This window comes from Gigantopelta aegis, chromosome 8 (assembly GCF_016097555.1).
Source record: "Gigantopelta aegis isolate Gae_Host chromosome 8, Gae_host_genome, whole genome shotgun sequence".
In the NCBI taxonomy this organism is placed as follows: domain Eukaryota; kingdom Metazoa; phylum Mollusca; class Gastropoda; order Neomphalida; family Peltospiridae; genus Gigantopelta; species Gigantopelta aegis.
Window position 1 is genome coordinate 35,767,041 of NC_054706.1, and position 13,295 is coordinate 35,780,335.

Consider the following 13,295-nt stretch of genomic DNA (forward strand, 5'->3'; position numbering starts at 1 on the left):
GCCCTAATTAAACGAAAATGTCCGAATTCTGGGGGCAACATTTATTTATATTGGCATTACTACCAAACAGCTATATAGGGTTGCAGGCGGATATCACTACGTATTTTAAAATGAATTACAACTAAGTTGTTTTACTTATGATTGAATATATACTTTAAAAAGGTCTCAGGTTTTTACATTTGGCCCGGCTGGTGTATGCCCATGTCATTTTTGCCCGAATTTGATGTTTAAACCCAGACAATTAGGGGGCAATTGCCCCATCTGCCCCCTGGCTCATACGCTTATAGCAATATGTAGCGGATATCGGTTGTACTATTTCCATAACAACAAAGATTTGTTTTACTTATCTGTGTATATAGTATACTGTTTACAGAAGCAGGTGTTTTACTGGAAGGCTGGAGAGAGAGAGAGAGAGAATGGCAAATGCAGAAGGTACTCTGCTGAATCAGTTTATACGTTAAAACATATTAAATAAACAAAACATCCCATACTACTTTATATTTATAACGGAATACTAACAAACAAGACGCAGTCTAAATAATGATGATCTTTATTGAACACCAAGGTGAAGGTCTTTTCAAGGATGACGGTATGTTGAAATATAGAGCATTGCATGGTTTCTGCTTAATATGGACAGTTTTTCATTTCACTAATAAGGTTCAGAGATGAAACCGGCCTTCCATCATAAAGACTGCTTTACCTAGAAGTTCTACACGGTCGCCCTTCAGTCTGATATATATTTCTCCTCCTCGTTTTGAACACTGTCGAGCTAAAATGCAGTAAATATGGTGGTTAGTAATGGGCATGTGTTTGTGTGTATGTCCATATGACATAAACATTTAGTTTTGTTTTCTTGTTAACTAATTCAATTTGATTTAGTGTAATTTAATTTAAATCTGTTTTCTTTAACTTCGTTTGGCGCGGGACGTAGCCCAGTGGTAAAGCGCTCGCTTGATGCGCGGTCGTTTTGGGATCGATCCCCGTCGGTGGCCCCATTGGGTTATTTCTCATTCCAGCCAGTGCTCCACAACTGGTGTAACAAAGGCAGTGGTATGTACTATCCTGTCTGTGGGATGGTGCATATAAAATATCCCTTGCTGCTAATCGAAAAAGAGTAGCCCATTAAGTGGCGACAGCGGGTTTCCTCTCTCAATATCTGTGTGGTCCTTAACAAATATATCTGACGCCATAAAACCGTAAACTAAAATGTGTTGAGTGCGGTTGTTAAATAAAACATTTCCTTTCTTCTTTAACTTCGTTTATGAAAAGTTCGGGTTCAATTGTTTAAAGCTCAGGTTTGCTTTACTTTCTGTTTTGTTTTTCGTTACTTCGTGTACTTTAGTTAACTCATTGATTTTAATGCTTACATTGTTTTCTAACAAGACGTAATATATGGGAGTCCTTTTAAATATATATTTTAAAAATCTGTAGACAATAAATATATGTATATGCTACAACCTTTCTGAAGACACCAAACACTAAATAAATGAAAATAATAATCATGTGTTAGTGGGTTTTTTTTCTCTTTAGAACAGCATAATGAATCAGTGGTGGATAGACAGTTGTGTTCATGTGAACAACATTATAAAATTTATGCTTTCTTATCTAGACTGATACACAGAGGAAAAGCAATGAAAACGAATAATGTTTACGTACTGAAGAATTCATTTTTTCCACAAACGTTTGACCAGTAATCAACCAACACAGTCTGGGCTGAACCTGAAACAGTTATAAAAAATAAGAGTGAACACGAGAGAGAGAGAGAGAGAGAGAGAGAGAGGAGAGAGAGAGAGAGAGAGTATACAGGGGGGGGGTGGGGAGGGGGAGGGAAACAGACAGAATTGCGTGTGCTCTGAGAAATATACGAAGCGAGTTTAGGCAATGGCTGACTTATTGAAGAAAATGACAAATAGAGACTTCAATTCATTTGAACATAAAGTTCTCTCTCTCTCTCTCTCTCTCTCTCTCTCTCTCTCTCTCTCTCGCTCTCTCTCTCTCTCTCTCTCTCTCTCTCTCTCTCTCTTACGCTCTCTCTCTCTCTCTCTCTCTCTCTCGTGCTCTCTGAGAAAACGCTCTATGACGCTAGGTTATCTCTCTAGCTCTCTCTCTCTCTGAACATCTCTCTCTCTCTCTCTCTCTCTCTCTCTCTCTCTCTCTCTCTCTCTCTCTCTCTCTCTCTCTCTCTCTCTCTCTCATGAGACGACGCAACACAGACGCGACGTATTACCTGTGACAGGGTCTTCCGACAAACCTGTCCACGGATCAAAAACCCTGGAAACGAAATCGTATGGTTTTCCTTTGTTATCTTTATAACCCTGCTGAGGACTCCCCCTGGTGGTGATAATCAAAGCTACCAGTGAGTCTGTGGCGTCGTTCATTATGCTGATATTTGGAGTCCAGTCTTCAAACTGATCTCTGAAAATATGTTATGACATTTAACATGTAATAAAGGTAGGAAATAATAAAAGAATTTTTTTTTAATATTACAATCCAGACCTGGATGAGGCTACACACGCATAATGGGCAGTAGTGAGGATCAGCATCCAAACTCACCACAATTACCATGCATAATCCAGGTTAAATGTTAAAGACCGAGGGCCCCGATTTCCGTTCGTGGTGGTATAATTTTCGTGCACTAGTGCAATCAAGGAATTTAAGAACAGTGAAAATATATACTACTTCTATCCACGAATTTGTGTACCCAACGAAATGCGTATTTTTAGCAAAATCAGGAAAATTTAATCCCACGAAGTAAAGGATTTCATAGTAGGCCTACATCTTCCCCCCATTTAAAAAAAGAGAAGTAAATTCACTATATTAATGGTACACTGGTTAAACACTGAACTAACAGAACACTGACGTTTAGGAGAGGAGTGACCACCACCCCCCAACCCGATCTTCATCTGCAATAATCAATGACTAACTAGTATTTACAATAAAAGCGAACATTTCATTAGTCTATATACTGTTTAAAGACATTGGGCCATATTTACGAAGGAAGGAAGGAAATGTATTATTTAACGACGCACTCAACACATTTTATTTACGGTTATATGGCGTCGGACATATGGTTAAGGACCACACAGATATTGAGAGAGGAAACCTGCTGTCGCCACTTCATGGGCTACTTTTTTCGATTAGCAGCAAGGGATCTTTTATATGCACCATCCCACAGACAGGGTAGTACATTCCACGGCCTTTGATAAGAAATGTTTTATTTAACGATGCACTAAACACATTTTATTGACGGTTATATGGCGTCGGACATATGGTTAAGGACCACACAGATATTGAGGGAGGAAACCCGCTGTCGCCACTTCATGGGCTAATCTTTTCGATTAGCAGCAAGGGATCTTTTATATGCACCATCCCACAAACAGGATAACACATACCACGGCCGTTGATATACCAATCGTGGTGCTGTGGCTAGAGCGAGAAATAGCCCAATGGGCCCACCGACGGGGATCGATCCCAGACTGATCGCGCATCAAGCGAACGCTTTACCACTGGGCTATGTCCCGAAGCCTGAGTTAAAGCATTGTAAATATATACATGTAGTTAGACGAGTGCAAGTTTAAAACTGATTTTTATAAATTCGGCTCACTCTGTTTAGTGTTTTACTTGACCAGTACCTTGTCCAGCCTTCTTTGACCCTGATCAAGAGATATCTCAGCGATTCGCAGTAGACGACGTCCACCAGTTCAGGAGTTTCACCCAGGCTCTAACGGAAATAAAAACAAATGTTCAGTCAGTCAGAGTTGTTGTATTTTCTTTATCAGATAAACTGTCTTATTAAACTTTAAAACGTATATTAGTTAATTATCCGACAGCAATTAACACCTAATATAATTACCTTCAGTCTAAACTTAGATGCAGTTCGGGTAATAATCGCTCTCATTTTTATGGCTGGAGTGGAGGTAATTTTTTGCCCGAATTAAGCGAAAATGCCCGAATTTGAATAATGACGTTTATTAATATTAGCATCACTGCCAAACAGCTATATAGGATTGCAAACGATGTATTTTTACATGGATTACAACTAATATTGTGTGTAGAATGATGGAAATACATGGTGAAAAGGGTATCAGGCCAGCTTATTTTGCCTCAATATCTCTATCGTTTTTGTCCGAATTTGCGGATTTTCTCCAGCACCAGTGGTGTGTGTGTGTGTGTGTGTGTGTGTGTGTGTGTGAAGTATAGTAATAATGCATTACATTGCAATATGCAGTACAGCATAACGCAGTGTAAACAAACTTCAGATCAAAACGTACAATAAGTGCAATAAAATATTTATCATATGCTAACCTTGATAATCCCTTCATGGCGTTCTATGTTCTGAGGAAAATAAAAATAAAAACAATCATAAAAGTACAAGTACATGTAAAGGTATTTACAAAATACATGATATAATTTACATTTGTAACACAATGTTTTTATCATTCATAATGTGAATTAGGTATTGGTGTATTAATAAAATAAATAAACATGTTATATAAATGTACGGTATCATGTATGAAATATATTAATTATATGCTTTTTGTTTATCTCTCTTCTTTTGTGAAATAGATACATTTGTATTCCCATTTAATCATAGGCGTACCGGCTCCCATTTCTGTAGGGGGTGGCAGGCTGGCTTTTGTCCGAACTAAACAAAAATACATCAATCAGGATAACAATAGTTTTGTATATTAGCATTACTACCAAACAGCTATATAGGGTTATAAACGAATCACTATGCATTTTTATATGGATTACAACTAATTTTGAGGGTAGATTGATAGAAATATATGGTTAAAAAAAAGTCCATTTTGTCCGAATATCTATATAATGTTTGAGGTTTTGATCCAGCACTGGGGGGGGGGGGGGGGGGGGGGGGGGCAGTTGCCGCCCAGCCCCACTGCCTCGTACGCTTATGCATTTATTTATTTTATATTTGCTTTTTAAATGATAGTAGAAAGTAGCTTATTCCAGTATGGTAGGATGATGTTCACAATGGAATATCAGTGGCGGATCCAGAAAATCCATTTCGGGGGGCCCCATTGACATGAGGCGGAATGCCAAGGGGACTTTGGAAGTTATTTGGAGGGGGATAATAATTAATATATAATAAAATTATAACTGTCGCAAACTGGTTTTTTGGGGGGCGGGCCCTGGGGTCCCCTAGATCCGCCTCTGAATATAAACTGAAAGTTGTGTAGTTTTATTTATCACTTTTAGCCAAAGTCCGAAAATACACAAATGCTAAGATGCATTTGAATTTAGTTTTAATGCTTACGTTCAAATTAAAGACATCAGATGGAATGAATGAATGTTTGTTTAACGACACCCCTGCACAAAAGTACATATCGGCTAATGGGTGTCACAAATGATAAGTATATGGAAATATTATTCATATATATATTCATGTAAAAACCACAGTGGAGTAATAATAGTTATTGCTTGACTGGTATGCTACCTTACCTGTTCAACTGTTCTTCCTAGCGGAAAATCCATGAGATAACAGTCATCGTTTCGTTTAACAACAAGATCCCCACTAAGAGTTTTGAACACCAATTTGTCGGATTTATTACCTGAAATTTCACAAAATTGTACGATTATTTAGGATTTTTTTCTTTCTCAATGGTTATGATGGTGTAAGGATTATGCTCTAGTTGATTCAAAACATTTAGTATGATAAAGCTAAAATGATTTTTAATTTGTTAAAATCCCATATAATAGAACAACAACTTTTCATTTCAACTTATTGTCGTGCTTATATCCAATTAAGGTTCAAGCACATTGTCCTGGCACACACCTCAGCTATCTTGGCTGTCTGTCCAGGACAGTGGGTTAGTTGTTTGTGGTTAGTGAGAGAGAAGAGGTTGCAGTGTTTACAACTTGCTCTGGGTGGGAGCCGGTACCGGGCTGTGAACCCTGTACCTATCAGCCTTATGTCCGATGGCTTAACCACGACACCACCGAGGCCGGTAACAACAACAACACCCCAAAAGGTGAAAACAAACAAAAGAAAGAAAAAAGAGAGTGCAAAACCCTCAACTATTCTTAAAGGGACATTCCCTAGTTTTTAAACACTAAGGTATATTTTTGACTGTTGTAGCCGTTTTTGATAACTGAAATCATACTTTACTTAGATTTTATGGTTTAGATTATCAATTTCCCAAAGTGTCTTTTGGTCATCCTGGTGTTTTTAATATCACAAAATGCATTTCTCATATTTTTAAAAACGCACGTGCGTCTGAGAAGTAACAGTTATGGAATCGAGTTTTAGTCCGTTTTCAGAGGGTATTTCAACCATTTCAAAGTCACCGACTCATGTTTCACTCAGTTGTAACTTTATCCAAATGTGTTTCAGGTTTGTAGATTAACTAAACTTAGTGTTAATTTTCACGGATTGAAACTAGGGTATGTCCCTTTAAACCTATCTACCACATACCGAGTTTGTCGAAGAGAACGGCAGACGTCGCCAACGTTCCGTGACCACACAGTTTTATTTCGCACACCGGCGTGAACCACCTCAGTCTGAAGGTATCGCCTACAACATGACAAAACACACACTCAACTTTATTCACCACTCTCTAAAACATTGATATGGTTTACAAGCATCTACAGTTAGAGTTAAAGTTTGTTTTGTTAAACGACACCACTAAAGCACATTGATTTATTAATCATTGATCAGCTATTGAATGTAAAATATTTGGTAATTTTGACATAGTCTTGGAAAGGAAACCCGCTAAATTTTTCCATCAGTAGCAAGGTATCTTTTTATATGCACCATCCCACAGACATGATAGCACATACCACGGCCTTTGATATACCAGTCGTAGTGCACTGGCTGGAGCGAGAAATAGCCCAATGGGCCCACCGATATTGTATGTCAAACATCGGACTATTTCAAGATTGGTACCATGTGAGGTACACACCAACCAACCAATCAAGTGATCGATTAGTCTCAAATGATCAATCAATCAACCACCCGTCCTTCCGCCACACGATCGACCAAGCAGTCAATCGATCAATCAGTCAATTAATCAATCAAAATTAGCGATCTTTTTAGAATGTTAATATAACTGACTGTTTTCAAAGGAATCGTCTTCCTTTAATCTTGTAATGAAAGCTGTCTCGGCCAGGTTTATCTCTGCTGAAATCTTTTGAAGCAGGTCGTCTGGAAACTTCTACAAAACAACCAGAATAAATAACCTTTTAACACAAATGCCTAAGTTGCGTCCTCTTGGCCAGTAGTTAGCGCAGTGGAAGTTTAGGTCCACTTGTTCCGTGTTACCCTAATACTCTATTAGGTCTAGTGATATCAGGCAGGATATTTTAAATTAAATTCACCCAGTTACATTTAAAAAGGAAAAAACCCTTGATAACCACATATTTAGTATAATCTTTATCAATAATATATAACAATCAATGAGGTCAGAAATAAAATCATCAACAAACTGTGTGTAAAGCAAAAAAAAGAAAACAAAGAGTGGGCCTACCTTCACGAAAAGAAGGGGATGTTAGCTGGACCTCGGCACATTGTTTAACCTGCTCAGCTATTAGACACACGACATATGGTCTAGAGAATAAAATGAGAAATATGTTCATCCCTGAATAACAGTAAACTTAATACAAGAGATCATTGGTATTCTTTTAACATAAAGGATAGTACATACCACGGTCCTAAACGCCAACGTGTTTTAAAGATACAAACATTACCTGTTTACGGCATAGGCCTAATTGATATTGTGGAAAGGCTATATAGTCTAGTAAATTAGATAAAAATTGCTCAAACGTGAAAAAAAAGTGTGACATTTTTAATACTGGTACCATTTGTAATACGTTTTCATGTAAAAGCAGGACAAACGCGATGTGACCATAATTGCGGTTGTCATCTTGGTTTTAAAGGTCCACGTTTATCAAAAACGTAATTCACTATTGTTTGGTATCTACCTTTTACAATATATATGAAGGATCAATCAAAAAAATATATAATAATTTACCCGTTTTTAATATATTCGCAATAAAAAGTCGCGTTTTTCCCATCGCTTGCCAAAACGCCTGTCGACTCCAAGAGCTAAATTTGGAATATTCTTTTGGAGATAGTTTTCAAATGTAAAATATGGTGAACCATTGTTTAGTGTTTGGATGTATCAAAGCAGCAGTTTTTCCGAACTTTAACAAACCGACAATCACAGGGTTTGCATGGAAGTGGTTCTTAAACAGAACCCGTGCGTAATGGAAAGGACCATCGCGGTGGGATAGGATCTGCAGTGACCACTTCATCTCTGGGGAATACGACAATTATTTAAGGTGGTCGATAAATATGACATCTTTTTTTTTTTAAACATATCTGTTCCAAGCCTGTATCCCCACCGGCACATGTTCTACGGTTGCGCATGATACGGCAAACAAAAAACCACGACTAGCACGAGCTAAACTAGATCTCAAAAGGGTGAGGGGGAGGAGGGGGGGAGGAGGTGGGGGGTACCAGAGCAGGGGTGCCAGTGTAAAATATAGTGGTACGGCTCGCGGTTGCCAGACTCTCCTTTCAAATTCATTTAAGAAGGACATTTCCACAGATACAATAAATATAACCCACAAAAGTGCCTCTTTGATAAAAAAGCGTTACGGCCATGCCAATATTATATATAATATATATATCGTACCTACAATGGCGAACACGCCCCCACCCACACCTCCATCAAACTTTTTTTTTTTTAATTATTACATTTTACACATGTATATACATAGTGTGGGTTGTGCCCCCTCGCAACCCCCCCCCCCCCCCCCCCCCCCCCCCGACAATCCCAATATAAAATCCTGCCTACGCCAGTGGAGGGTACCAAGCCTAGAACGATAAAAAATATGGGGCTTGTATTTCATAATTAAATACAAACTTTTAGTGCGTGCGGAATATATATATATATATATATATATATATATATATATATATATATACACACACACACATACACACAGTTTGTATATACACACACACGCACACACACACACACACACACACACAAACACACACAGTGGCATCTATCTAAACTGGCATTATGTGTAAACCGGTCAACTACCGTTAATTTATTAGTGTCGACATCGGATGCCTTCTATTCCGGACTTCGGATCCAAATTCAAGAACAAAAGAACGGTTCATGTACAATCTAATTAAAATTAGCTCCACTATCACATGTGGATCTAACACCAGCCAGTTGGAGCTCATGTCCACCAATCAAAACCTTACTTGCTGAATCCTGCCAGTGATTTAAAAATAATTTGAAAACATTCCGAATTATCCTGAGGGTATACGACATGTTTCGTGTGAATTACGAATGCCTTAAAACATGTTTTATTTTATAAAATAAATAATTTGTAATGTAAAACTGAAGACTGATTTAGTTGGGTTTTTTTATATATATAAATAAATAAATAATTTTTAATGTAAAATTGAAGACTGATAACCCACCCCGTACGTACTGGTATGGTTCGCTGTACTGCGGCCACTAAAATAGACTCGCACGATATTTTTAGAATTTGTATGCTCCCAAATAACGTTATAAAAGGCGAATATGATTGGTCAATATTTAAATTATTATTTACAGACGAAATGTTACCTGGACATTGGGGACTACGCAGTGTTGTTAGCAATCCGATTAAAATTAGTTCTACTGGTCTAAATAAGGCATTCGTAATTCATATGAAACATATCGTATACCCTCAGAATAATTCGGCATGTTTTCAAATTATTTTTAAATCACTGGCAGGATTCAGCAAGTAAGGTTTTGATTGGTGGACATGAGCTCCAACTGGCTGGTGTTAGATCCACATGTAATAGTGGAGCTAATTTTAATTAGATTGGGTTCATGTAGTAATTAGCTCTGTCTACACCGACGCGCGATCTTGACCCTACTGTCTACACCGGCATACGATCATACCTCTACTGTCTGGTCAGGTCAGGTCAGGTCAGGTCATAGGGTTTTACGAGCACATTCAGAACAAGCTGTTGTAGCGCACGCCTGTCGTGGGCACAAGAGCCGGCCTTGGCCGGCTCCTCCGTCCATGACAGGAAAGGTGGGGGGAGGGGAGAGGAGGGACCGCCTGCATTGGCAGGTCCAAAGGCGGTAACAGGCGGGTGGGGTGGTGGTGGTGGTGGTGGTGGTGCTATGGAATTTGAATGGAGCAGTTAAATGCCAAAGAGAAAAAAGTGCGCAATTTTGATTGAGGGAATTTGGCGCAATTTTGAACGGTCGGTCGAAAGGCCGAGCTAATATAGTTTTTGATATTAGTGAATCGAGAGTAGCTCGTTAATTGTAGACCTCTGCGATGCTGTGGTGTCTCCCTAGGTTGCCCATAGGGCCCTTATAAAGGGCCTGACCGCTTCTGGTCGTGACATCACCAAGTACCAAGTTATTACCAGCAGCAAGTATTGGGGGTTTGGGTGGGGGAGGCCGATATTCTTTTGTTCAGCTTTCCCTGGGTGCATTGCAATTGTGTACTCGGAACCGGTATTCTTTTGTTCGGTTCCTTATTAGAGTACGTGCTGGGCCATTAAATGGGGGCGGGTGCATTGTTATCATTAGTCAATGCACCCTGTGTACTGATGCAATGAGCGTGTAGTCTGTATGTGAATCCTAGTTTTGTGTTAAGGTTGTACCTATTGTCTTAAGTCCCCATCCATCCCCCTCCGTCCTTGTAGCATCGAATACAATGACGAAGGGGGGAGTTAAACTAGCCTAGCTATCTAATTTGAAGGGTTAAACCCTTATAGTGTAGGTATTGGTTTAAAAAGCCTAGTGCTTGGCATACTTAACTTTATTACCAATGCAATGAAACGAAACTAACGGTGGCAAGTAGCAATTGTATACATATATGCACCAATCTAGGTACTTAGTTTGAAGAATGTTGATTCCCGCCCCCTAGATATAGCATTTTAGTAGGCTTACTTGGTTTGTCTTCAGGCTATCTGGATAGTTGGGTATCGGTTTTCCTGCATGTCTTTGCTTCTGGAACCCTAGTTGACTTACCTACCTTTTAAACAATGATGGCAGTTCCACAGTAATTAGGACACCACAGAAAGTTTATGAAATAATCGCGCTTCTTTGAAAGCTTAATAAACAATGAACAACACCTGTAGTAACGGGTGTTGGTAACAAGATAAATCGTATTATTATTTGTATGTGTTCATACCTGTATTGCATCATACCGATCTGTCTAAAATAATCAATTCAGATCCCTATTTTATGTGATATTAATCAATAAAATAATGTTATTTATTTTGCTTGTTGTTTTAAATGCGTTCTGATCTGAACACAATTTGTTTTTATTACAGTCAACTTTCAAAAGTCGGGACTGGACTTGTGTCCTGCTTCTCACAGGTAGGTAGGTAACTCGGTTAACGTGCTTAGGTACCATTAGAGTAGATGTACAAATGTGATAAGACCAAAATGTCCAAACTAGCGTCCGTTAAAGGGACATTCCTGAGTTTGCTGCATTGTAAGATGTTTCCGACTAATAAACTATTTCTACGATTAAACTTACATATTAAATATATTTTCTTGTTTAGAATATCAGTGTCTGTATATTTAATGTATTTCTGGTCGTCTTAATATTTGTAAGAAGCCCAAACTGGATTTTGTCTTCAAATAATTTCGTACGTACGAAACATATATTTTAGGAAATAAAATTAAATTTAACCTAGTACAAATTTTAGAACGATCAAAAACACGTTTAATATACAGCCACTAATATTTTATGCAGACAAATATATTTGATATGTAATTACAATCGTTAAAAAGTCTCTGTTAGTCGATAGCATCTTTAAAATTGCAGCAAACTTAGGAATGTCCCTTTAAGAATCATCTGTTTTTCGAAAAAATCATTCTCTGCTGTCGGCATGTTGACCTACTAACAGAACGCCAGATGCTACATCACAGGTCTGATGCGAGTAACATCACAGGTCTGATGCGGGTCAAATCGACTGAGCAGTGGGGGGTTTTCCCAAGCGTTTTACAAAAAGTCACTTAATTATTAATAACTGGGACGGGTACTTTTTTTCTTTTTTTTTAATACTGTAATGTTTATGTATTTGTTTTATATACTGTGTATTAATAATGTGCCATAAGCGTGGACCTTTAAAAATGTCCGCCATCGGCCTTTGCTTCTTTTCACTTTAATGCAAAAATATATTTTACCTACACTGTAGACCTATATTATAATGCACATGTAGATATTTAACTGTAGATATATATAGATGTATTATACATTTATAAAATTCAATTATATACCTTTATTTCACTGCACTGCCTCATAATTCGATGTATACTATAGTACTTAGTAAGGGGATTAGGAGCTTTGCAAGAAAGAAGAAAGAAAAAGATGGCCACCGCTGCGTTATTTCTGTCACACTTACGTCGTCGGATAACGGACACACTGCTGCGGGGTTGCCCCTGAACTTGACGTCGGTGAAGGCGTCGACGGTGTAAATAGGGAAGGTTGTGTTTTGCGACATGACGCTGGGATATATGTTTCGCTGTTTGTGACTCGTCGAGTGGTAAATGGGTTACAGGCTAAACAAACACGGGTCAGGTTATCTCGGTCAGGTCAAATGATCGAAGCTGTACAGTACGGTATAATAATTATACTAGTACAACAGGGAAAGGTACGAAGACATGATTTCGACACTGTCATTAAAGGGACAGTCTTGAGTTTATTATTATTATTATTATTTTAATTTTTATTATTTGTTTAACGACGCCACTAGAGTACATTGATTTTTTATCTTATCATCGGCTATTGGACGTCAAACATATGGTCATTCTGACACTGCTTTTTTTTAGAGGAAACCCGGACCCCCTAAATTTTTAGATAGTTATAATTTTATTATATATTAATTTTCATTTTTTTTACGATCCCCTTCCAAACCTCCTCCAAAGTTCCCTTGGCATTCCAACTCATGTCACTGCCCCCCCCCCCCCCCCCCCCCCCCCCCAAATGGATTTTCTGGATCCGCCACTGGATATACAGACACTGGTATTCTAAACAAGAAAATGTATTTAGTATGAAATAGTAGTCGCCAACAAAGCTCTGTTATCGCAAACATTTTACAATGGCTGCAAACTCAGGACAGTCCTTTTAAATATATTAGACTGTTAATTATTGTAATCTAAATATCAAAACAATTAAATGTTACTTCAACAATTTCTACACGCTGACATTACCGCGTGTGCAGGAATTTATCCCGCCTCTAAATTTAGGACATGATTGTTCAGTTGTTTAGTTAACTTCTATTCTTCTCATGGCGGGAG

General features: G+C 38.2%; 1 protein-coding gene across 1 annotated transcript; it reads right to left on the reverse strand.

The window, feature by feature from the left end:
• Nucleotides 1–534: 534 nt before the first annotated feature.
• LOC121379637 (phenazine biosynthesis-like domain-containing protein 1) lies at nt 535–12,499 on the reverse strand. Its single transcript, XM_041508283.1, has 9 exons — nt 12,401–12,499; nt 7,073–7,172; nt 6,434–6,559; nt 5,461–5,570; nt 4,306–4,335; nt 3,633–3,721; nt 2,228–2,415; nt 1,657–1,719; nt 535–769 (listed from the first exon to the last, which is right to left on the reverse strand). The coding sequence occupies exons 1-9, from the start codon at nt 12,497–12,499 to the stop codon at nt 660–662; spliced, it is 915 nt and encodes a 304-aa protein (XP_041364217.1). The 3' UTR covers nt 535–659.
• Between the last annotated feature and the right edge of the window lie 796 nt (nt 12,500–13,295).